General features: G+C 41.4%; 1 protein-coding gene across 4 annotated transcripts in view; it reads left to right on the top strand.

Moving 5' to 3' along the window:
- The first annotated feature begins 634 nt into the window (after positions 1 to 634).
- BTBD7 (BTB domain containing 7) overlaps positions 635 to 25,456 on the top strand; it is a 56,366-nt gene continuing 31,544 nt past the window's right edge. For 2 of the 4 annotated variants that reach the window (XM_082761794.1, XM_082761797.1), the window contains exons 1-2: positions 635 to 766; positions 19,923 to 20,108. In XM_082761794.1, coding sequence (XP_082617920.1) covers positions 20,027 to 20,108 — 82 coding nt within the window. In that variant the 5' untranslated portion in view covers positions 635 to 766; positions 19,923 to 20,026. Of the gene's footprint in view, positions 767 to 1,362; positions 1,380 to 4,490; positions 4,625 to 19,922; positions 20,109 to 25,456 lie in introns of those variants that run through there. The other 2 variants (XM_082761796.1, XM_082761795.1) reach the window with 2 other exon arrangements.

Consider the following 25,456-nt stretch of genomic DNA (forward strand, 5'->3'; position numbering starts at 1 on the left):
CAGGTGAACATTGTACATTTTATTTTGAAAAATAAAGCTGGAATCTGATTGTTGCCTGCCTGTAACAAGCTCAAAGGGGGTTGGAAAAACAAGGAGCTAAGCTTATTCTTGCTATAAGCAGCTTAAGGAAGTCTCGAGGACAAAGAGCGTGTGCTGACAGACCACCCCCATGGCAGACACTTGTGCACCTGGTACAACGAGTGAACGAGCCCTGTCGCACGAAACAAGCAACATTTGAGGCTCAGGAGGGGACGAGCTGCCGGGGGGGGGGGGGGGGGGGGGACCCCCAGCAGTGCCGGGCCGCGCTGCCCACCCTCCATTTTGCTGACAGGAGGACGAGCCCCCCCAACCCGGGCTGACTGGAACCCGCAACAAATCCCAGAAAAACGCCTTCTGAGGAGCTTCCGTGGGCCTCTACCCCTTAAATGTGATCTCCCCGTCGGCAACGAGTGCCACGAAGCACCACGGCCCTCCCCAGCCCCGGCCGTGATGGGGAGGACACCGACCACCTCCCGCTGCCCGGCCCCGCCGCCCGCCGCCATGCCGGGCGCCCCTCAGGCGCTGCCCGCTCCCTCCCCGCGCACCACGTGGCCCGGGCTCCGCATCGCCGCCGCGCATGCGCCGTGCCCGCTGCCCCTGCCCGGCCCAGGCTGGGGCTCCGGCGCAAAATGGCGGCGGCCGGAGCGGGGCCGGGAGGGAGCGGGCGGCGCTGAGCGGGCGGCATGGCGGCGGCGGGCCTGGCGGCGGCGGCGGGCGGCTGCCGGAGGTGAGGCGCCGCGGGGAGCCGGGCCGGGAGCGGAGGGGGCAGGCCGAGCGCGATACGCGGTGGGAAACGGGAGGGGGCGACGCCGCCGCTGCTGCCGCCCCCGCGGTGGGGCTGCGGGGACCGGGCGCTGGCGGTGCCCCGGGGCGGGGGGCGCCCCGCGGAGCCTCCGGTGCGGGGCTGCTCGCGGCCGGCCCCGGCCCGCAGGCTCCGGCCGGAACCTCCCGGCCCCCGCCGGCTTCACCCCGGGCACCTCGCAGCGAGCCCGTGCCCGCTGCTGGCCCTCGGAACCGGCCGCAGCTCGGGGTGCGGGCTCGCCCCCGGCCCGGCGGCTGTCCCCGAGGGGCTCCCGGGTGTCCTCGGGGGGTGCCCGTGGGGAGCCTCTGGAAGGTTCCCGCTGCCCCCGGGGCGCTGTCGTGGCTCTGCTCGCTCGCCCCTGCCGCCTCCGCTGAGGCCGTGGGGAGAGGATGGCACGCGAGTGAGCCGCCAGCATGAAACGCGACAGTAAGGTGATAAAATGCTCGGTGAGCGTGAGACGAGCGCCCGCTTTATCTGTGTGAGAACTTAGCCCAGGGGACACAGCATCGCTTGGGGTTTTGCTCCAGACCAGAGTAAGGTAACACGCGAAGCTGGAGTGCTTGGCAGATACGCCGCGAGATGCGGTCACCTCAGGTTTTACCACATATCGCGTGCTCTGCTTTCATTTAGAAGGGAGAAAATAAAAATAGAAACTTGGATATCAAACTCGTAGTGCTCATAACTTTTCTGAGGCACTGCGAAGCCTGATGACTTAAAGCTTTAGTGTTTTTGTCTGAAAGATATTAGGGAAGAGGATTATTCTTCTGAGATTCTCCTCATGTTTCAAACGTAACCCTTGGACCGCTGTCTCTGCGTTAGTGTGCTTTGTGCGGGGAAGGGAATTCCTTTTCAGATCCAGCGCCTCTATATTACTTTCTATTTCAACCTTGTGATTAAGAAAGCAATATAAATCTTCTCCGTTCTCCCCTCCACCCCTTGTTGACTAAGAGTCCAGTGCCAACATATCGAAATTAATTCTGTAGGGATTTATTTTTGAGTATGTGGAACAAGTGTCTTTTATTTAGCAGTGCACAGACTCTGTGGACTGCGTGATTTACAAGGCAAGGTCAGAGTGTGTGTTCGGTAAAATTATTGAGTGAAGATAATGTGTGGTGAAGCTATGGCTTGTGCTGTTCTCCCCATTCATGGAGTAATTTAATTCTTACTCCTCTCAGTTGATGGACAACAGTGTAGCTAATCCATTTAAGAACTTGCTACTTTGCTGCACCAAATAATGTTATATGAACATCGGCACCAGCTCGTGCTTATATGTAAATGTCTGGTGATGGTCTTAATGAACAAGGCTTGTGTGTTCAGTCCTGACATTAAGCTGCCAATTGCTGTCTGTCTTTATTCAGATTAGTGAGACTTGTATAGCTGAACCACATACAGGTAGTCTGAGAAATAGAGGTAAATATTTCACACAGTGTACAGTCAGTGTTTGTTCCTGTTCATCGGAATTGCGGGGGGTAGGGGGGGGAGGGCTGTTGGAGGTACCAAATCCTTCGTGTTTTGAAGCATTGTTTTACTTGCTTTCAAACTTTAGCCAGTATATAAATGGGTTTGACTCTCTAATCTAATTTTGTATGTTTAAACATAGAAGGAGCACCAACACGAGTCATCTTGGATCATTGTTTTGTGGCATTATCATAATTGCTGGCTTCTTAAAATCCTTGTCTCCTAATAACATGAGCTTTCTTCGTGTTTCCAGATTTCCTTGCTGAGTCATAGATACAGTAGTGTTGTAATGCTTATAGCTGGCATTGACTGATTTGCAGAGAGTCATACATGAAAGAACAGAATTATTTTTATAAGCGCTCCTGGAAGACTTGCATGGACTTGTCATTGTGATTTTTCTTCTGTTTTTTTTTTGAGCTTCTCAGACAAGTTCAAGACTTTGTATTGTGAAGGCATGTTGCTCATTCTTAAAATACAGTATAAAATGCTGTCTTTGCAGCCAGCTGTTGGAATGTAATTCAGTGGGGCTGTCAGAGCTTGATGAGTAGACTAACAAAATATTGAGTCTTTGTTTTGAAAGAGGTTTTTCAAGTTGCTGCATACGCGATGTCAGGTTTACACCTGTCACTGATGGTAATTAACCTAGAGGCTTGGACAACATCTTCCTCTGTCCTGCTTTGCAGGCTGCTTTGGTGCTGTGGTAGCTTGTGGTCCTACATGCGACTGTAGCAGGACATGTAACACCAGCCCTAGTCCTCCTGCCACATTGGTCTGGTCTCGATGTACGGGACTGTGTGCCAGGAAAGGGGACCGTCTTCTGATGCCTTGGCCACACAGTGATGGCTGATGGGGTTCTGGCTGCCCTCCAGAGTCAAAAAGTTAGATGCATCAAAACATCCTATAGACACTCTGCATGGACTCCATGTAGTTCACATTAATCTAATGAAAGCTGTATAAAGATAAAATGAGAAATTCTGCTTAATAAGAAATAAAAGTGCTCTTAATGCTGTTACTAAGAATCTGACTCCTCTTGTGGCAAATCTCAACTGAAAGTTTCTAGTTTCAGGTTTTTTTTGTATTTCTGAACGCATTTGCATGAATTTTAGTATCTGTTACAAGATCAATGGTTTTTACCACCTTCTGAAATAACAGGTCTGGAAAACCAGATATACAAACTTTTTTAGTGCGTGTGGTGGAGAGTGGGAATCCTAGCTGAGATCTGAGTGTTAGATGAGCTTCCCGTGAGTCATGTAATTGCCGTATCTCAGTTTCATTACCTAGCTTCTTTCAAGAATGAGGCTTGTCAGTGTATCTTTAAATCTTTGGGTAGAATTTACTATGGATTTTTAGAATATTATTTCCTTTGTTGGCTTACCTCTATGCCTTAGCTATTATATGAAGGGACTGTAGATGCAAAGTTTGATGCTGGTCTTGCTTTTTGTGCCTATCCAGTCTGTCCTGCACATCTCCTAAGCAGGATGCCAGTTGTAATGATGCCTTCAGCATAATGAATGGCTGCTAGGAGGAGACCTGAAATCTTTGTGTGCTTTATGTAGAGAATGGCAGAACTTTGTGTTGGGGAGAATCAAAATGGGCAAGAAATGGTGGGAAGGAGTTGAGTAGCAGTGGTGGTGCATACCACGCTTTTTTTTGTGCCTTGCTGCCTGAAATTCTGTACAGCTTTAGCACCTTGTTTTCATCATGTTATTTGCTGTCTTTTTTTTGTTGTTGTTGTTTTTGTTTGTAGTGTTGATGCAAAGAGTTTACAGGAGCTAAGGGGATCTGAATTCTCTCATTTACCTGCCCTAGGGACTAGGGTGGAACACCTTTGTGCTCTATCGGGATGTTTGTGAGGTTCTGGACAGGTGTTTATTGGCAGAATTAGCTCAAAAGCTTGTTGTCCACAGCTGCTTTTTCCTGCTTCCCACGGAGTCTCCTCAGCTGTGTTGGTAAAGTTGTTTATATTGCTTCATTCTAACCATTGCAAGAAAGTGATCTGTCTGAAAAATAAACCGCTGAAACACAAAAAGGCTTCAGATAAGGTCTGAGATCTGGGTCATTGCATTACTATGGAAAGCTTGCTTGCCGGCATGGAATAGAGGCAAGGCCAGGTAGGTGAAAGGGATCTGGGGGTGGGACTGTGTTGCCTACCGTGTGTTGAGGTACACATGTAACTATATACTTAGTTAAATTTAAATCTGTTTTGATTACTCCATTGAGTGCAAGTGTTGCATGAAGCTGTATCAAACGACTGGTTGTGGACTTTAACAACTTAAAGAACTTGTGGGGCTTCCGGCGACTTCAGCTTGTTGGGGATTTTCTGAGGTTTGTCTGTGGGTTTAAGTTATTTCTGTAAATGGAAAATAGGAATTACCATGTTTTACCAGAGCGTTAAAAACCCCAAAATCTTTTAACAGCGGTCAAAACTGATTCAGAAACAATTCTCAGGAAGGCATGTGTGAGGGGGAGGTGGAGTGGGTAACGTTTGAGGGTAACACCTTCCTCAATCAGTTTCTAAGTCTGCAGGTCTTGCTTTATTTTTCAAACATGACATTCTAACACTGGCTCTTCTGTCTGATTGTTTCGTAAGTCCTGTGTGATCTTTGTGCTCAAATCTTGTCTGAATTCTCACCGTGTGTTCTTTGTGACACTGGAACTTTGCTGTTCCAGTGAAGTTGTTCCTGTATTTGAAAGATTGATTTTTATTTTTTTTTTATTCTTTACTTTTCTTACCTATCATAGCCTGTTGCCAGTTCACTGCAATATAAAGGGTAGAACATAATTGTTCTTTTTAAATCTCCCTTCAAGAATCTTTTCCTAGTGCTGCTATTAGTGCCACTCCCTATCTTCTTAAAGAACCTTTCTATTTCTGCTGACCTCTTTGATATGGGATTATTTCAGTGTACTAACTTGGGGCTTTTAAGACATATCCTCTTCCTGCCACTCTGCATCGCTTGAAATGTTCAGTGTTTTCCACTGGGAAGAGCTAGATCAAGCTCGTTAATGGCACATGAGATCTCTCTGGTTTGGAAGCCCTGTCCAAGATCTGTTAAAACTGTTACAGGATAATTCTAAAGCCAATTTACACTTCTACTGATAGTAACAATGGGTAGACTCAAAGGATTTGCTTGAACCAGCGATTTAATAAGTAACTGTTGCTTATCTCTTAGTTATGCATTTTATTTTGTGACACTGTACTTGCAGACGCTCTGTGATCAGTGGAGCTGCAAAATGTTGATGTGCACCGGTGTTGTCTTTTTGGTGGTGCTTGTTGCGTTTCTAACATCTATCTTTAGAATTTAGTTTGGATCAAAGAAGACAGCTTTCTCTCTGTCCAGTGCTGAGTCTCGAGTCAAAGTTTGGAATACAGGAAGCAAGAATCCTAATGTCTTATATGAAAGCATATCCTAATGAAGTTACGCTCATTTATATGCAAATAAAAGTTTTTTTGAGTGACTGGGTAGACCACTTTGCATTAGTATGAAAATGGAATGCTGCTTTGCTTATCATCTGCTACCCAAAGCATCAGTGCTGCACTGAAGTATGTAAAACACTTCAGTGATGGGTAGCTTATTCTAATTGCTTTATAAATAATTGGTATAAATGACTGAAGTTCCTTTTCATACCTTTTTCTTGACCCCAAAATTGGAAATGCTACTTGAGAGCTGAAGAAAAAGCCCTTTAAAATAACAAATCTAATCAGAAACTAATGAGATGATATTTTCTGGGCTTGTGCTGCCTTTTTCTTTATACTTCTTTGACTCTCTCCTACATTATTTTGTTCTCATGATGGCTCTTGATGTGAAGAAGAGAAAAAAGTTGTCCCTTGATTGCTGGAAAGGAGGAACTGGGGTTGCTGTGCATTTCATGATCCTTGACTTTCTGCTGCTGTGATCGTAGTGCTCATCTGTGTAGATTCTGTGGTGTTTAGTGGTGGGCTGTGCTGAAGTCCTTCATACAACTGGAGGCATTTAGGGGATTCATTGCATCTACCCAGAGGTTTGCTTTCTTAATATACATGGAAGGCTAACTACTTCTAAAGCTGTTCATTCATTTTAACTGAATGACCATAGCATCTCCCTTAGAGAAGAGGGAGGTATAGACATATACATAGTGAAATTTTCTATTCTTGTATTAAAAAAAACAACCACCTAATCAAGTATGGGAATGCATTAAAGGTTGATGCCTTACACCTCAGTCTATCCTGTGATGGGCATCTCAGCTTCAGTTTTCTGAAGAAGAGAAATGCAATAACTGTAAAACCTCTAGAATGTGGGCGGAGGTGATCATCAAGCTAATAGGCTCATCGATTTCTTTAAAGTCATTCTAGTAATGAATGTGACTGAGAGAAATACAACCAAATTGCTTATGCTTGCATTTTAAGTCGAAGCTACTTCTGTCAGCTTGTAATGAGGTACTTGTAGGATGTTTTTGAGATGGGTTGTTTATTGTACTTCAGATACTAGCATGGCAGAAAATTGCTAAGTTGACAAAATGCACACTCAAGACAGGAAGTTTTTGTTATTCAGCGTAGTGATGGCCTTGATGCTGAAGAAGGAAGAATCTCTAAGCCATGTCAGTACTCCTCACATCCTGTGAGGCTACACTCGTTAATGGTGAACTGGATATAGGTAAGCACCGTAGTGTCTACAAAGGAATGTATCGGATATAAGAGGATGAGGAGCTGCTGGTCAATGTCTTTGTAAGTCTGCCCCCAGTGTACTAGGTATCTCTCTCTCTTTGTAACTTATTTTCATGAATGACTTGGGGATTTAATTTATCTAAGTATTGGTTAAGAATGTATTTACTGCCTCAGATTATCTAATTCCAAACTTGGCCAACTGTTTTTTTAAATAAAACTTAAGGGAACAATTCTCATTCTTTTTTTAAAAAGAAACATGATTTGGATCAGAAAGTACCTACTGTTTCTTACTTGATCATTAAAATCTCTGTAGGTTTTAGTCCTCTATTAAACACTGCTGGAAACATGCATTTGGACTTGAAATACCAAAATACCTTTTTAGCATTGTAAAGCTGTCATACAATATAAGATTATCCCCTCTGTATTAGTGCTTTGTCGTTCTAGACATAAAATTGAAGACTTGGTGACTCTTAGTAAAGTGACTCATGTATTTCTGCACCTGTTTCTTTAAGTAATTGAATTTAAACAAGTTCTTTGCTGTAACCTGGACTCTCACTATTTTAAGTCATTTTTAGGGCTTAAACTACAAGACTTCTGAGAATAGTGATGCTAAGAAATACAGTCCTAAATGAAACTTCCTAAAGGATCTTCCCATGCCACTTGGGGCTTTTCCATTTTACGGAAAATACAGTTAGCTTTGCCTTGTTGTATGTTTCTCAAGGCCCTTGAGTTTCCTTGAGAATATATAAAATAATTCCATTATTGTGTAGTTACTCATTTTGTTATTGGCTCAAAATTTGCCAGTTTGGTGTAACTGGCTTATGCTGATCTAGATATTTCCCCATTGGTCCCCTTGGAAATGGAACCTTAGGAATTTCCCTTTCTCTTTTTCCCTGTTCCCCTCATGCTGATCTTTAGCTACCAGCTTATTTTTCTGGAGAACTATTTTAGAAAATGGCACTTTTAGTGTCTTGGTCTTACCTTCATCAAGGCTGAACTGTATTAAGCCCTTGGTGGTTCTCAGCAGTCTCTAGTGCTTATTTAAGCATCTTGTGAATTTGAGTTTCATCCTGGTTTTAAATTTGGAAGGAAACAGAACTTGCTTTTTTTCTGTATGCATGATTAACTTCTTTCATTCAAATTAGAATTAACCTTTTATTTTTGTTAGGTTTGAAACTGAGCTGGGTGAAATCAGCTCACTGAATGTGAGTGTGCAAGGGGGAAGTAGACAGTTGATGAGAATGGTCATCTGGGTACAGAGGGAAGTGAGAGTGCTTTTTTTTCTGGCAATATTGACTTTTTTTCATATACTGATGAAATCCTCAAATATTGGAAGAATGGAAGGAGGTTTGGTAAGTGTAGCATGCACTGGCAAAGGCTCCTCTTCCTGTATTTTTCACTTCGAATGTGAAGGAAAGTTGTGGATAGGGGTAGATGAGCAAACTTGGGTATAAAATGAGATTAACAGGTTGTTTTAATGAAAAGCCTCCTCTACTCTAGGAGATACAATCTAAAAGTACAATATTTAATACAATCTAAAAATTTTGCCTTCATTCTAAAACATTTCTTTGATTTCTTATGAAAATGTTTTCAGATGTTCTTGATCAGCTGAAAAATTTTTAAAGCCTTGTGAAAGGAGAGAGAAGAGTTAAGGCTTATCAGCAGTCTGCTCAAAGGGCAGATTTGCTTTAGCAAATAGTTAAACAGAAAACACCCAGCAAGGTCTCAAAACTGCTATCTTGATGTCTGTATATATGAGGTGTGTGTGGATATTGCTAAACTTATTAAATGTGTAAATGATTGGTGGATCCATTTTTAGGAACTAACATCAACACATGTATAGCTCCTTTGACTCTTCTGTAAAACCTGCATGTTCACGTTACAGGACAAAAAATTAATGCTTTAGAAATGCAGAGAGCTCATAGGAAATCTGGAAGACATAACTTCCTCTTCTTGCCAAGGGGAAAATGTAAACAAAGATCCGGCTTAATTGCAGGCTAACTACTAGACTGGTTTTCTGACTAAGCCTTTCCTTTAATTGATTGCTTTTATCGTAGAGGAAGTATTTACTGTTCCATTTGAAATAGGTTTCTGTATTTTGGGGGAAAAACACATCAAATTCTGTGGGCATTTAGTTCTGGCTATGGTGGCTGTCATGGAATCTAAGTGTAGGCACTAAAAGGTTTGGTGTAAATTCTGAGGAATTTGGTAGTTTGTGGAAGACTATGAAATTGCTTGTGAGGAGAGGCACTGCAATACTGTCTTTTGTTACTGTGCATGCTCTTAAAATGTCTGTCTACAAACAGCTGAAATCTTTGAAGTGTGCTGCATAGGAAGATTTCTTGGCATCAGACGTTATGATATAAATGCTAGCTGTTGAAGCCAGTGTGGCTTTTAAAGCTTTCCTCTCACAGAAAACCCCAACCAAAGGAGAAATCTTCTAAATAAGTATTTAAAATCTTATGTACAGCAATAACTGATGTGGAAAACATACATAAGATCACCACAAGCGGTGTTTTTATACTTCAAAATTAAAAGTAATTAAAAAAAAATACTTGGGGGGGGAGGGGGTATCTTGTGTGTTTGACCTGGAATATCACAGAATCATATCAGACTCCCTCAGGGCAGTGATGGTCCATAACCAGTTGACAAGCTCTCAAATGAGCCAATTATATAAATACTGTGTACACTGACCTCCAGTTCAGTTTTGTATTGCTGCCTGCTTCAATGTGTAGCCTAGAACTGAAAGAATCTGAGGTGGGCTGTGAAGGGGTAGGGGATATACTAGCAGCAAAACCTGAGCTTCAGAATTGCCCAAGGAGGGAGGATTCATTTGTGTGGTGGGGCCAGGCTAGAGAGACTAGTTGAGGCTGAGCCCAAGGTGAGAGGGAATTAAATTGGTGACTGCGAGGATCTAGTTCTGTGAAACTGTGAGGCAGGGCAATAGCACGTCTGCTCTCCACATCCACAGCTACGTGTTCCCCTTCCAGTGGCAGCTGACTGTCGGCCCAACCGGCCCAACTCCCTTTTTCCTCCGTTGCCTGCCGCCCCCTCCAGCTGTTGTGTGGCGGATCAGCCATCTGAAACGAGCTGTGGGGTGATCACCTCATCTCTGGGTGAGGGAAGTGGGGAAACCACTTGGCTGGAGCAGAGGAGTGAGGGGACGGTACAGCTCCTTGTTAGTTTGACTTCAGCGGTGGTGTTGGATTGTCCAGATGTATCTGTCAAGAGCCGACGGGCAGAGAGCCTTGCCTATACAGCTAGCTTCTCCCCGTCAGCAGCTTGCCGGTTGGAGGAGAACACACAGGCTTGTCTTTTTTTCTCTTTCTCCACATGACTAATACTGAGGTGTGTGTATTCTGTGACAACAAACTTAAAATCTTCCAGGCCTTCAAAAAGCAACCCCTGTATCCCTCAGTGTGAACATCTTCACTCGCAGTGGCTGCTGTCTGAGGGGCTGCTAACACAGGCCTAGCTGAGGCGAGGAGCAAACTGTACAAGCACAGAACAAAAGTAGTACAGGCCGAAAGAGAAGCTGTGGGTCAGCTCACTGGGTATTGTGACAGCTCGCAAGTGAAGTCCTTGTGGTAGCTGGCACTACATACATCGCCTGTTTCTGCTAGGACTGCCCTTTGTTTGAGGACAACTTGCAGGGAATCTTTTTCCTACTTCTAATTTCTTACAAGCTCTATAGAAAAACTACTGCATTGTAAGAGGGTTTTTGTAACTACTCTCGTTAAGATGTTTAAATTCGGTGACAGATGACTGAATGGGGACAAGGCAGTGCTACCCTTTAAAGGCAGAGCTGCTTGCAGTCGCACCAGAGGATCAGGTAAAAACAAACAAGGTCCTGTCGGTCCCTGATAATGGGGTTGTTCTGGGGCTTCACAAGTGTTTGCTGCAGTGTAAGGGGGGCAGCTCTGCCGTAGGAATGAGTGCATGGGACTGGGAATGTTTATTTGTGAAGGCCAGGCCAACTGACTGTTAGTCAAACCATACGTCATGTTTGGCTGTGGGGAGTGAGCAGCCTTTTGGCTACTTCTTGCTGTTCTTCCCCCTCTGACATTCCCTTGGTTGGTCACCAAACTGGTGGGGGAACCAGCTGCAGCGGAGAGAACTCCTGCAGAAGAGGTTTCGTTGGTGACAAAATGGAGGAGCTTCATGAAGAGGGCAATAGGAGCTGAGGTGAGCGCCAATGAGGAAACGTGTGGAACCACAGTGCCAGTGAGACAGCTTTTTGTTTTTTTACATATACCAAATTGTATGTTTTGAATCAAGATTGGAACTATTTTGGTTGCATCTAAGACTCATCGTGGCTTGTGACTATTATTGTAGAAATTCATTGTAAACTGTAGCTTCAATGTCAGTTTGATTTGATTTTTTTTTTCAATTTTTGTTGTTTTTCCTTGTTCAGGAAAGGATTTTTTTTTTTATAAAATACCTGCTGTGTCTCATGAAGTGGACTGGACTAGATTACCTTTTGAGTTCTTTACCGTTTTTTTTCTGTGTTCCAGCTTTTGTATTGTAAATAGGTGGATCCATTTGCCCTAAAGGCATAAGATTATGCTAGCAAGTGGTACTTCAAACTTTTCTTGTATCAAAGAGCAGAGGCTGCACAGGTCAAGTATGTTGTTGTGTGAGGAGAAAAGGATGCACGGGGAGGATGCTTTTCAGAACTGAATGAATGGTGGTGTATTAAGAAGGATGTAGAGAAAAATGTTTTGAATATATGGCAATACTGGTAATGGCTTTTCTGGCCACAGGAGGAGGTTTTCAGTGGAAGTAATTGAGTTCCATGTTGTCCTGTCACCAAGCATCTCATAGGGCCATGTGCAGAAAGGAGGAGGATTATGCAGAGACACTGAGGTAATGAGGAATGATGTTGGTAATGGCTATGAGCAACAGAAATACCGCAAGATGAAGTTGTTCCTGATGCAGTGGCTGACTGGCAGGATGATGTGTCAATTGCAGCCGGAGACTGTAGAGATCAGTGAACAGAGTACATCCATGTAGGAAGGCCAATCAGTATGTGGTCCAAGATTTTTAGTGTGCTTCAACACTGTGATGCTGGGGTTAGTGTTTGGAAAAACCCCAAGTAGTGTCATCACCAGACTTCTACCTTTCCTGTTAAGACTGTGGTAGTTAATAAGGAAGCTGAGCATCAAAATGATGCTGTTCTTGAAGGTGAAATGAAAATGACAAATTTTAAGAGATGATGGATGATGCTTCTTGTTATATCAAAGCAGGTAGGTGCAGAGCATGGTATTTCAGATTGCCTTACTACTAACTTTTAATGTACTCTCAGAGGAAGTATGTTCTTAGAGGAAATACAGTGAATGTAAACTCTGTGCTGGATTTAAAAGCACTATTGTGTACAGGAAGCTCTGAGATCCTAATTCAGAGTAAATGGCTCTCTGTGAAATAATTGGGCCTGGAGAAAAGGGAAAACATCTCTGGAATGAGGAGACAGTAGGGTATATCCCACTGAGATGGTACCTGATGTGAGAAAGCAGCGGTGCTAAAATCCAGAGACAAATCTTCCATATGGTTGGGGTTTGAGCCAAGATTTCCCTGTCTTAGTAGACTTGCTAATTTAAAACAGCATCTTGTGTTGTAGCTGGGTCGCAGCTCGAGCAAGAGGAGGAGTTCCCTCTCTGGATGAAACAAGGATCTTTACGGGGATGTCTCAAAACATAGAATAGAACCATGTGAATTGTGGAAACCACACAGGCTTCCATTCCTCACAAAAATACCAACCCTGTTGACAGACAGGCTACTTGAATAAAAAGACTTTGAAATGCACTGCATAAAGGTTCTTACTTTTGCTCCACTGCTACTCTTTCTTTAGAGGAAGAAAAGACGCTGCCTGAGCGCATGACTGAGGGCACCTTTCATGTGTACTGCTGCACTACAGGACAGGCAGGCCCACAGGGAGTGGGAAGCGGTCTTCCAAGGCAGGTTCAGTCCCAGTCTCTGAAGCTGGATTTAGCTGAAAGTTAAGTTGCTGCCTGGCAAGATAACTGAATCTTGTTGAGAACTTCAGTACAATTAAAGCTTGCTATATATTTTTTTTTATTTAAAATGTCTGATCCATTCTTTGAGATACTTTGCAAGTAATTTGGAGGTTCCTCTTTCTGTCTTAAACTACTGAATGTGTTCACAACATGTTTATTACACCAAACAGGACTTCCTTTTCTTTTAAAACAAAAACAACAAAAAGCAAACGTTTCTATTTCCTTAGAATAAATCTTCTGAAAAACGTTTGCACTCCTCAAAATAAAATGCAATATTATGTCAATGTAACATGCAGTTATTCTAGATGGGCTAAAATGAGTTACTCTCATTTTTTCCCTGTAAATAGGCATGTTCATACCTAATTATTCTGTTCAGTGATATTGATAAAGATTTAGTGGATAGGATTTCTCTGATATTCTTGCAAGGTAGTTCTAATGATGCTTTGTGTCTGAATCACATTCATGTTCATTTCAAGTGAACTTCTAAAAGTGGAAAATCATTGAAGAATACAAGCAGTTACTTCATATCAAGAGGCAGTAAGCAACTTCTTGCTGATTTTGCTAAAAGTGGTCTTTTGAATTAAACTTTGGGAGCATTAGTTAGGTCTGTCATGTGAGTATCATCAATCAGACTTGTGGTAAACTAGTAGGTGCTTGCACCCAGCTGGAAGGATCAGTGATACGTAGAGATCAAGGTTCATATTTCAATACATAAAAATATTTAAGTTGCTTGGGAGGAATTTCTTGTTCCTTGTGGCATTGTACTGTTGTAATTCAATTACTGCATTTTATCTCTAAGTGGTATATAAAGATAGGTATATTTAGGGGAATATAAAGATGTTTAAGTCTGGCACCTTTTCATCATGGTTAGTGGTTCAGCCAGTCACTACCCACAGGTGACATTACTTAGTTGCTTCTGGGATGTGACACATTCACACTGCTCTGAATTGCTTTGCTGATCATAACAAGCCTACTTTGAACATTGTTTGCAAGACAGTACTGAAGAGATGGCGTTTTCTGTACTTTCTATCTTTTCAACTGCCTGAATACTTCTCAGTGTTTTCATTTTTTTCTAAGGTATGCATATGTTCAAGGCTACATGCCTCCATACCTGATTTGAATATAGTTCTTTTAACTTTCACTTTGATTCCCCAGAGGATGTGTTGAAAAGTAGTACAGGTTATATTATTTTTTCTAAAGCTCAGCCCTGTGGGTCTCAATAGGCCTAGAAATAAAAGGCCAGGATTACTGTGGGTTTTTTGCCTCCTTCACTTTATCTTATTTTTTTAATGGGCAAGTATAGTACTTTATGAAAAAGAGAATGTTTTGAAATTCACGCTTAACTTCAGAAAAGTGTTCTTTGTGGTAGCTAGAACACGTGATCTGAAGCAAAGAACCAACCGATGCAGTCACTTTCATGGTCTCATTGTATCTTGCCCTTTTGTGCTTGGAACTGCTGACAGGGCTTAAGGTCTGGTGTTTTGCTTATAGTTGTGTTTTGTTGTTTTTTTTTTTTCCCCATGCAGTAAATAATGAAATAAGCTTTTTTTTTTTTTTAGATTGAAATCATGTAGAACATTATTAATTCCTCACTTTTGTACAGTCCTAATCCAAACTAGAAACTTCCAGATGTATTAGCTACAACTCCAAGCAGAAACAAGCAACTTCTTCTTCATGCTGAAGTGCTGGTCCCAGTTGCTGGCTGGTAATTCCAGTAGTGATGCAATGTAATAACCGTTGTGGCCAAGGCTGTGTTTGGAGCCTCCCCAGGTGGACGGGAGCAGTAGAACCGTGCTGCTGGATATGGGGTTGTCGTGGTGCTCCTGAGCGTGGCTCGGTGCTCAGTGCCCATTGCCAGCCTGCTGTGCTGCGTCTGGAGGCAGGTTCAGGCACGCTGGTGAACGCAGGCCCTTGCCACTGTCCCCACAGGTGTTTCTGCTTATTTTTATAACATTAAATAAGTAACTAAAAGTTTATTATTGCTAAAATTTAATTGAAGTTCGTTCTTAATGGGATTTGCCATTTTAGTTGGTGTGTGCTTGGGTTGGTTAGTTGCATTTTGTGCAAAAACAAACCTGTTTGCTGCTGGATGTTGTCATCTCCTCTAATGTCCTTTCTGCTTCCTTGCTGCTAGAAGGGAACTGTTGGGGCAAAAGAGCAAAGCAGTCTTTGGCTAAATGAAGATGTAAATAAATATGAATAAGGTATGTTTGTATTGTCCATTACTGACAGTAAATCTCAAATGTGTGAAGCACAGTATAAAACCTGAAAAATAATGATGGTACAAGTATGTACGTATGCTTGATACGATTTCTTAATTTTTTCCCTAGTATTACGCTGTTTCACAATCCTGTGGCAACAACTGCAGAAGAAATACAAAAAGGTCTTTAAGGTTTTTTTTGGTGGTGTGGGAGGATATTTTGGGTGTAGAACGTGTTGTAATGCTCCCCACCTTGCCCTTTAGTCCAATGGGATCTAATTAATATACAGAAATATTTATGAAAGCTTTGTATTGAGTGATAACTATAAGCAACGTGTCACTGTTAGCCAAAGTCCATTTTGTACATAGATTTTTGTTAAACCAAAATTCCCAATCCAGGAATTTTTGGCTGTCAGCCCAGGTACCTCAGATGCAAATCCTTTTAGGTTCTTAAAATCTTAAGTTCAGTTTGCAAGTTTTGTGAAGAGTGAAGAACTTAATTCAGGTACTAAGACTTAATTAGATTTATGGTTTGTGTGTTTGTGTGTGTGTGTGTGTTGTTTGTTTGGTTTTTTTTGATTTTCTCTACGTATCGGTTTAATCTGGAAGTCACGTCTGTGTTTTCAGTAGCATTTGAAGTAATTCTGGCTCCTAAAGCTTTCTGGCTTCATATAACACAGTTCATCTACTATTTACTGCATTGCAGGCTGTGGTTTTTTTTGTTTTTTTTTGAACGAGAACTTCAACATAGTTTAACTTTTTTCTGTGTACACGTATACAGAAAAACAATGCACATCTGTTTGTGTGTCACTGTTCTCAACAAGAGATCCTGTTTCAGTAGGTCAGCAGATCTTGAGTTTAGCCTTGGTAATGTGTGCGTTCACATGGATGTGAACTGGACCACGCAAGAAGTTCACACAAAAGTAGTTCTTAAAAAATAAATCAGGACTGTATTCTGAGACTAAAATTAGATTTAATTGTTTAGTTAAGCTGAAATAGGAAGCTTTTGGTATTCAAGATAACATCTGCAAGGAAAGATGAAATCTTTCCTTTGGCAGCTAAGTATCTAATTATTTGGCATTGTGTCTTTGTTTTTCATTAATTTTCTTCTGCAGTGCTCTTTAACTATGGGGAAGAAGCATTCTTGATTTGGCACATAGCTCAGCATGCAATCTGTATGTTCACACGGGGCTCAGCAGGTACATGCGAGAGTGATTTCTGTGCAGGTAGGCCGGGTTTAGTGTGGAGGCTGAAGTGCGTGCCGGGGGAGGGAAAGAAACTCTCCTGTACGCACAAGTGGTACAAGAAGTATGCCTTGCTGGCAGAAAAGGTGCAGCCCTGGCTCTAGTCACTGAGTTCCCTGAAGCTCTTTCTTTTTCTACCTGTCCTGGTGCAGGTGCTTGTGTGATGCCATAAGGAGCCAACTGGTAACTGAGACTGTTTAAAAACAGAACTTTTTGTCAAGGTTGCTTTTAATGCATGGATCAGTTTTCTTGCTCACTGAATATCTGAGGCAGAACAAATAAGGGAGAGAAAGTGGATTTGAGGATGAAGGCCAGAAGGCAGGGCTTCCTCCAGGACAGTCCTCATTGTTGCCAGCTTAATTTGTTTGGGTTGTGGGTTATGCAGTGTTACCTTGTAACATCTAGAAATGTAATACAAGTTCAAAGACTACATTTTCAAGTGATACACAACATTAAGGAGAGTAGTGGTATCAACTATGATCAGGTTTGAGCCATGGGGCACAATGTACCCTGTAACTAACTGGAATGTTTGAATTTGAGATGCAAAATACCCTCAGAATGTCTGTTACCATCCACTTGACCACTCGGTGCATGGTTAAATTAGAAAGGACACACAAATTGTGACATACGTGAATGGACAGAGTGGCTGACCATAGAGCCTGTTCTGCTTAAATGCATTGAACTTCACTGAAATGGCATATAGTTTATATACATTTATTTTTATATATATAGCTTTAATGACACTTTTTTTTTTTTTACATTGGCCTATGTTTTGCAAAATTACTTGTTACATATTTTATGTTTAGTGAGTGAATTCATTCTGCATGGTATTCACTCGGGTTTAATGTGTAACAATGCTTTTGTGCCTTTTAATTAAATTATATATCAGACATTTCATGAGCTTTTTAAAATTTTCACAATCTTTTGTGTTTTGTAAATTCAGACAGTGAATATCTAATGCATTGGATTATTGCATAGACTCCTTGATCATGTTCCTTACCCATCTTCTGGGGCACGGTTCTTGCCAAACGGAAGAAGATGTGAGGTATTAACTTCAAACCTGAGTCTCAGGCTACTCTTTTTCCCATGCCAGGAAGAATTGTGAAGTATTAGTTGGCATCTAATGGATGAGTTAACGCATTGCAACTGAACACAGAAGCAGAAAGTAGAATAGCAATGACGTTTTTCCAGGACTCAGTCCAAATGAACTAAGTCCAATTTTCCCAGAGAAAAGGGAAGTTGTTGGGATATCTACCCAGGATGCTGGCTATTATTTGTGATACAGTTGCCTTTCAGTTTGAATTCCGACTCTTATTGCTTGTACTAAATGTAACTAATTCCGTATAGAAAAGGATGTAAAATCTATGCACCACAGCCTGTAGGTACACAGATCAATAGAAGCGTCACTTCTGATGAAAGTTTTTTTACTGTGGTTTTCCTTAAGTCCGTGGAGATTTTCTTGTATGAAGAAGAGGTCTGCATCCATATGGGTATGGTTATCCTAGAATAACTAGCTTATTTTTATGTATGGGTGATGGTGGGGGAGAACATTGCATAAGACTGAACTAATCCAACAGCTTGTGTTTGCGGAGATTTGCTGGCGTTAGCAGGTGTGATGCTGCCCATTCTGTGCACGCTCTGGTTCGTGTTTCATACTGAGCAGGCTTATCTCACCACGCAAGCAAAATTTTTTTATTTTTCCATTTCCTGACCTGTGGTGAATCTGCATAGAGACAAGGTTGAGAAAAGCACCAGCTTACAAGCACTCGAGGAGACTGGCACCTAGCTGGAGAGGGCAGGCACGGCAGCTCCCCCTTTCTGTGTCCTTGAGCCTGCAGACGGGCTGCACTTGGCATACGCAATGCCAGTAAAGCTGCTGTGTTGTTGTGGTGGTCTTCTGCCTTTGCAGAAGTTGGCTAGGTATAACAGCCTGCAGTTTTGTGAGGCAGACTTGGGCTGTAAGCCCTTCATGGTAGGGATTCTGCCCGTATGAAATGTCTACTGCGAGGTGTTGTGGTTCCTTTCTGCAAGCACCCAATGGGCACAGAAATACCAGATGGCCTGCTTTGAGGGACCTTGTTCTGTGGCATCAGACAGCTGAAAAGCACACACCCTCTTCGTAATGCTTCAGTGCCGTGCCAGTGTCTCACCTCTTCACGTTGCTACATCTCTAAGCCAGGTTTCCAAACCTGGCTCTGCTCTTCTTCCTCGTGTAAGCAGCCCTTGTATGTTGCGACACTTGTTTTTTGTTTTTGCCCCCCCCCCTCCCCCCCATCCCTATGCCTACAGTAATCTGCAGCCTCTCACTTTCTGCTCCCCGAGATGGATCCGTTTTGCATGCTGAGTTTGTGACTAAGAAGCCAGGTGTGTGTGTGTCTAGCTAGGATCATATCTCGCCTCTGCAGCATCATGATAACTCACACTTCTAAACTCATGCCAGAAATACAGATTATTAAAGCAGGGAAAAGAGACCAGGTGCTGCAACTTCCTTGAAACACATACTCTTGTGTGGTACTCAGTTGTTCGATCTGGCATGCCAGAGTTGCCCTGAGAAAGGGGATAAGGTTGGTAGAATACAGTAAGTGTAATTACACCTGGACCAGCCTGGTGGAATTTAGTTACATGTTCACAATATTAAATCTGAACCGAATTGAGTCTAAAAAATTCTGAGGATAGACTTTACTTTTGTGATGTTCTTTCTGACCTGTCCATCTGTTTGTGTTCTTGATGGGGGTGCACATGCTCAGTTGACTAAAAAGGAGCTTTTACTGTGTTAACTCTCACTATGCACACTATGCAGGATTAATATTTTAACACTGTTAAAATAAAAATAAATTAGAAAATGCTTGTTTGTATGGATGTATGTATGATGAAGGTCCTTGATCAGGTTTCTTCAGAACTGACTTCTAAAATGTTTTCAAATGCCTAATAAAGAGTAGATTAAATTTTGGGTTTGTTATAAATGTTCATTTAGGTAATGAATATATGCCTTATTTTGACTATTAAAGACCTACTTCTAAGCACTAGCCTCAACTTGAAAAGTAGAACTGAATGAGCAGTACACAGCTGGTGTGAAATCAGAATGCAGCTGAAAGCAGTTATGATGGTACAACCTTCCACAAATTGGCTTATTCTGCTTTCCCAGTCATTGTAATTGAATTAGGGATGTTTATAACAATGTGTGAATGCATCAGTGTGCATGTAAAGTCTTTCTTGGCATACCTAAAGGAGCAGATCTAGCCTAGTCTAGACCATCCCTGCTTGAAGACTTCTGAGCTTGCTAACCATCCTGTTCCTTGTTGCAGTTTATCATACTGAATTGTGCATGCCTTGGACATTACAGATTTCAGGAACAATGTTTTTTGATCTTGGTTTAATCCTTCAAGCAGAAAGTTGCCTTTAAAAAGAAGACCTCAAACATGTTCTAGAAGCACCGCGTGCTGGAGATTGAGTTTGTTCTAAATCATGTAATACATATGAAAAACAAATGTTAAAGTAACTTACTGGTGTTCTTGCTTTCCAGAAATGGAGGAACAGAATGCTGGGTCTGGGATTGAAGATTTATAAAGGATTATGGGATTATACATTGAAGAGCCAGCAGGCGGAATGCCTGAGTGACTGAAGAAAATGGGTGCTAATGCATCTAACTACCCTCACTCATGTTCCCCAAGGGTAGGGGGAAATTCACAGGCACAACAGACATTCATAGGTAAGTCTCTTCGGTTATCTTGTTGCTTATGTAGATGGCTCGCTGGATTGTATATACGCTGGATTTGAATTCTTTGCAGTAATATTATGCCTAGTTTCTATTTTCTAGGTCATCAGTTTGAGTCTGTTCAAGCTCAATAGTGCATAAAATTTGGTACTGTCCAATATCTGCTTGGCATACATATGCAATGAGTTGATCTGCCAGTTGCTAGTAAACAGATGCCAGGTTATTTATGAAAATAAAAAGTGTTTTTTGATAATTCAGCCATATACACTAGCTCTCACTGTTTGAGGAGCAGTTGCTATCTGAAAATAGTATTTACCATTTTGCAATCTTCCTCGGGTTTTCAGTGAAACAGTGTTAGAGCGCAGAACACTCCTGATCATCAGTACTCCTTGTAGTATTGGCACTGTGTCTGTAGGAGAGTGAATTACTTCCTCATTGCCAGAAAGGTTATCTCTACTAATAAACCTGTTCAAGTAACAAGCAGTCTGGAAGATAACTTCTCCTTATGCCGTTTTCCTGTTTCTGCAAATTGGGGTGAGGAGAGGGGAGTTACTTCTGGTTTAGAATACTGTTAGGACAATAAAGTACCTCGCTTAAGTAGAAACTTGAGTAGATGTGCTCTTAAACTACCTTCTCATCCCAGCCATAACTAGGGCAGGTAGCAACTTTATATTCTTTTCAGTCTAGCAGAAAAAGACCTCAGTGGAGATCTAAGTACTGTCACACTATAAATAATAATTATGTGATGAATCTAAAAGAAGACACTACTTCAGAAGATAATCTAGTTTAGAAAAAACAACACCCTGACAGCCTGAAGAATGATCTTAGCAGTAAATAACATAAATACTTTATAAACACATTTCTTCTTTATGCCTTGGCTTGCAACAGTGAATAAGTAGCTAATGATATGCAGTGTTACTTCTATTTTTAATCACCACTGAAAGCGCAGTGGAATTCTTAGAGGAAAAATAGGCTTGCTTTATAATTATTCTTTATCTCAGCTTTTGTGACATTCCTAACTTATGGAGATCTGAGGAGAGGACAGCACACAAGTTCTTATATGTGAAAGTTTCTTCTCTGGATTAAAATTGGGTATGCTAGTAGTAAGTCAAGATAACTTTAGTACTAACGTCTTTTATACCCATGCTGTAAAGTCCTCCTAAAGGCTTAGTTATGATACACTGAAAATACATTAAGAGTAGTAAAAGATATCTCAATTTATATCTATGTACTTCCTAAAATCACTGCTAAAACTTTTTCGGTGCACATCTTGGTGGGTTTTTAATTGGCCTTTATATTGAATGAAGAGAAATCCTAGCAGATCTGCATGCCCAAACAGCACTTGGAGAGTTCATAAGAGGCAGAGAAGGTTCCGAAGGCTTCATCAGATTCCCTGGGAACTTTGTCCTTTGTGTGTGGAAGGTTTTCATGATGCTCTTTGATATTAAAACCCAAATAAAAACCTGTTATTTAGTGAGCTGTGAACTTTTGGATCCCCATTACCTACTGAAAATTGGAGTTGAGGCTTTTTTTGAGGAAGGTCTATAAGCATGTCATTGTATCATCTTGAGCAAAGAAAATGAGTGTTCTTATATTTAAAAAAAAATAAAAAGACTGAAATCTTCTGATATTATGTTGGCATGTACACGAGTAGTGTAACTGTGCTACCTGTGACACTGGCATATATTCCTCCTTTCTGCCTTGTGTTGGTTGGCTGTTTCTTGACTCTGGTTGGATGGATGGCTTTTGTAGCTGTCTCAGTAGAAAATAGAAGTCCTAAAATTGAAAGATGAGATTTTAATCACTTGTCAGAGTAATCATGTTTTTGTTATACATGAACTTTTACAGTTCCATTGTGTAGAAGACATGAGGTGTACATATTTGCAGTTATGCTTTTGGGCAGCATGAAGACTGGTGGTGTAAGAGCATGATGCGTATTAATTGCCTTCTTTCTGGAAATTGGATTCAGACCTGTGGGTTTGTTTAGACATGCTGCTTTGCCATTAAAGTTGCACCATGCTACAGTTTAAGTGTAGGATGAACACTGAAAGCAGAGAATTGATCTAACAAAGCACAGCATTTTCATAGTGTGACTTCCCGTGTTAGTGAAATCAATGCTAAATTTGCTTGCAGATTTCAAAGAGGAGCTAAATCAATAAAAATGAAGTGCTCACTGTAAAAATACTTGTTTTAGCCAAGGCTTAACTAGTCATTCTCTTGCTGTTTTGTCTACAGCATTCAGAAGGAGGATTTCACACCATTTTCTAGGGTGGTACATCTGTTCAAGATGTTTGTTTTTTAAATACAGCTCTATAATTAGTTTTTAACATGTGTAGGCATGCAGAGGACTTGACAAATCCCATTATTCATTGTCAAGTGCCCTGGTAGTATCTCTTGGCAGTCATCTGTTTGTTATAAATATTTATCTGTTCAAACCTAGACATGGTCTAGGGGCATGAAGTAGCTATTGCTTTTTAACAACGTTTAATCATAGAATCATTTAGGTTGGAGAAGACCTCCAAGATCATCAAGTCAGCCACTAACCTAGCACTGCCAAGTCTACCACTAAACCCTCTCCCCAAGCACCTCATCTCGTTTCCCCAAGCACCTCGTCTTCTGAATACCTCCAGGGGTGGTGACTCAGCCACTTCTCTGGGCAGCCTGTTCCAACGCCTCACAACCCTCTCAGTGAAGAAATGTCTCCTAATATCCAACCTGAACCTCCCCTGGTGCAACTTGAGGCCATTTCCTCTTGTTCTATTTCTTGGTGCTTGGGAGAAGAGACTGACTCCCCACCTTGCTACAACCTCACTTAAGTTAGTTGCAGAGAGCGGTAAGGTCTCCCCTGAGCCTTCTCTTCTCCAGATTAAACAAACCCAGCTCCCACAGCCACTCCTCATACAAGTAGCACTTGTGTCCCAGACCCTTCACCAGCTTCGTAGCCTTGCTCTGAACACTCCAGCCCCTTGATGTCCTTCTTGTAGTAAGGGACCCAAAACTGAATGCAGCACTCGAGGTGTGACCTCACCAGAGCTGAGTGCAGGGGGACGATCATTTCCCTGGTCCTGCTGGCAACGCTATTCCTGATACAAGCAGAATGCTGCTGGCCTTCTTGGCCACCTGAGCACACTGCTGGCTCATGTTCATGCTGGCTGTCAGTGAGCACCCCCAGGTCCCTTTCAGCAGTACTAGACTTCCACCTTTTATTGTAGAAGACGGGAGTAAATTCTTATTTCTGACTTCTAATGCCTCTGCCTGCTGAAGGAATATAGGTGGACCCAAAAGAGGCTTGTCAAAACTTTCAGGGATGCTGAGCCACCAGCTATTGGGAATCCAGAGAGGCTGTGCTAGTGCATCTCTTCTTCTGCGTCTGGAGAAAAGCAGTTGCCACAGCTCTATTAATAGCGGTGCTTTATCTAATTGTAAGACTTACTAGTGCTGTTAGCAGTGCTTCTGAAATTAAATCCTCTGTGTAGCGCAGGATGTGCATAGGTTTGAATGGTATTTTAGTGTCTTGTGGTGATTCATGTGCAAGTAATACCTGATGGCAGCCTTCAGGGAAGAGAGAAATTGAGACTTCTGGTGTCCTAGTTTTTGTTTAGCAGAATATAAGGGAATATTGAATGTACTCAAATTTGCCATTAGAATCCAAGATACTTGAAATAATAATGAGCTGGCTTGTTCCCTCAGAGCAGCATCGTTACAGAATGTCCAAAGTGCAGTTACTTTTATTGTGAAATGTAATCTATACTCTTTTTGAAAGTATAGTGAAATTGTAGGCTCATCTCTATCAGCAGGAGGCTAAATCTCCACTTTTCTGTTGTAATATCTATTATATCATGTAGAAGGAATATGGCAGATTTTACAGCGTGATCTCTTTGAAGTAGTTGTGAGTTACTAGTCTTTTCATTTAAATTGACTTTAATGTCGTGAAATTTCAATATAACTTACAATATGTTGCCTGATTGAGCAAAATTTAATGTAGCATGGCTAAAATAGTCTTTCCTCAAAGAAAGTAAAGTTCCTTCGCAAAACTTTCACTAGTAGGTGAATTATAAAACCATTACACTGCATGATTTGGGAAGTTTTTATTAGCTTGGCATAAAAGCCAGTGTATAGGGTTACTTAAAGTTAGTGAGGCTTAAATAACGAAACAATTTATGGTTATATTAAATTGCTAGATTTGCCATGTTCTCAGATACAACTTTGAATTGCTCCTGTCTTTTTCAAACTTCAAAAAATACCTATCTGAAATAATGTGGTAACTAAAACTGTACTTGGACAGACTGGCCCATAACATCAAAATAGCATCACATCAAATCTGCCTGGAACAAATCGAACAGAGACAGACAGGTGACTGAAACAAGTTACAGAAGGCCACACAAACTGTGTGGTGGTTCGACATGCTTTGAACCTAAAAATCCACAACAGTTACACAAGTGTAGTAATAGAAAATTATGAAATGTTCCCAATCTAAGTATTTACAAATATATTTCAGGTTAACAAAGCCTGTTATTGTTATCAATCTTTATGCCATTTGGAAGCATCTTATTTTCATATATTGTCTGGAAGAGGTTGGTTTGGTGTACTTTTTTTCCTGTCAAGTCTGCATTTTCCACCATCTGTCTCAGAATGAAAACTCTGTAAATTAAGTTAGAAAATAGCCCTTTACCCAGTGAGTCATAGTTCTGTTTAAACTATAGCTTTATTTTTTTTTATTAAAACTTTAATTCAATTTTCCATTGCTTCTAAAAATGTGAATCCTAATTTCTTTTCTTACTATCTGTGTTATTGTATATGTAGCTAACATCAAAATGGCCATCAGCAAATACTCATTTAGGAGAACAGGTCAGGAATGCAATGCAAATAACGTTGGGGGAAAATCTATATTTCATGGCAGGCTCAAATCACAATGTAATTTACATGTAAATGATCTTTGAAAAATAACATGCATTCTTTAGTTGCATAATGCTACTTTCAAAGGGAATCTTTAATATAGTAAAGTTTGCATATTCCGTATTGTTTTTAATGGGGTGTACATACAAATTGGCATCTGCTTTGTGGAACGGATCCCATTTTGTGTTTGATTTTCAGCATTACTTAATTATCACATGCAAGATTTCTATTTTCTTGTTGAAATTTGCATTGAAATTAGATTCATTGTCTTTAATTTTCTTGACGGTTTTGGTACTGTATTTTTATTTTTGTTTTTTCACCCTTTTTCCTTGTGACTCTGTTAGGTGTCTGATGTAGAATATGCTTTTCTTGTTGAAACAACACTTAGTGCTACAAGAACAGAATTTGAAAATTACTTTGGAAGTTGAGGGAAGCTCACAGCTACT

This window comes from Aythya marila (assembly GCF_965140915.1).
Source record: "Aythya marila genome assembly, chromosome: 5".
NCBI classification, from domain to species: Eukaryota; Metazoa; Chordata; class Aves; order Anseriformes; family Anatidae; genus Aythya; species Aythya marila.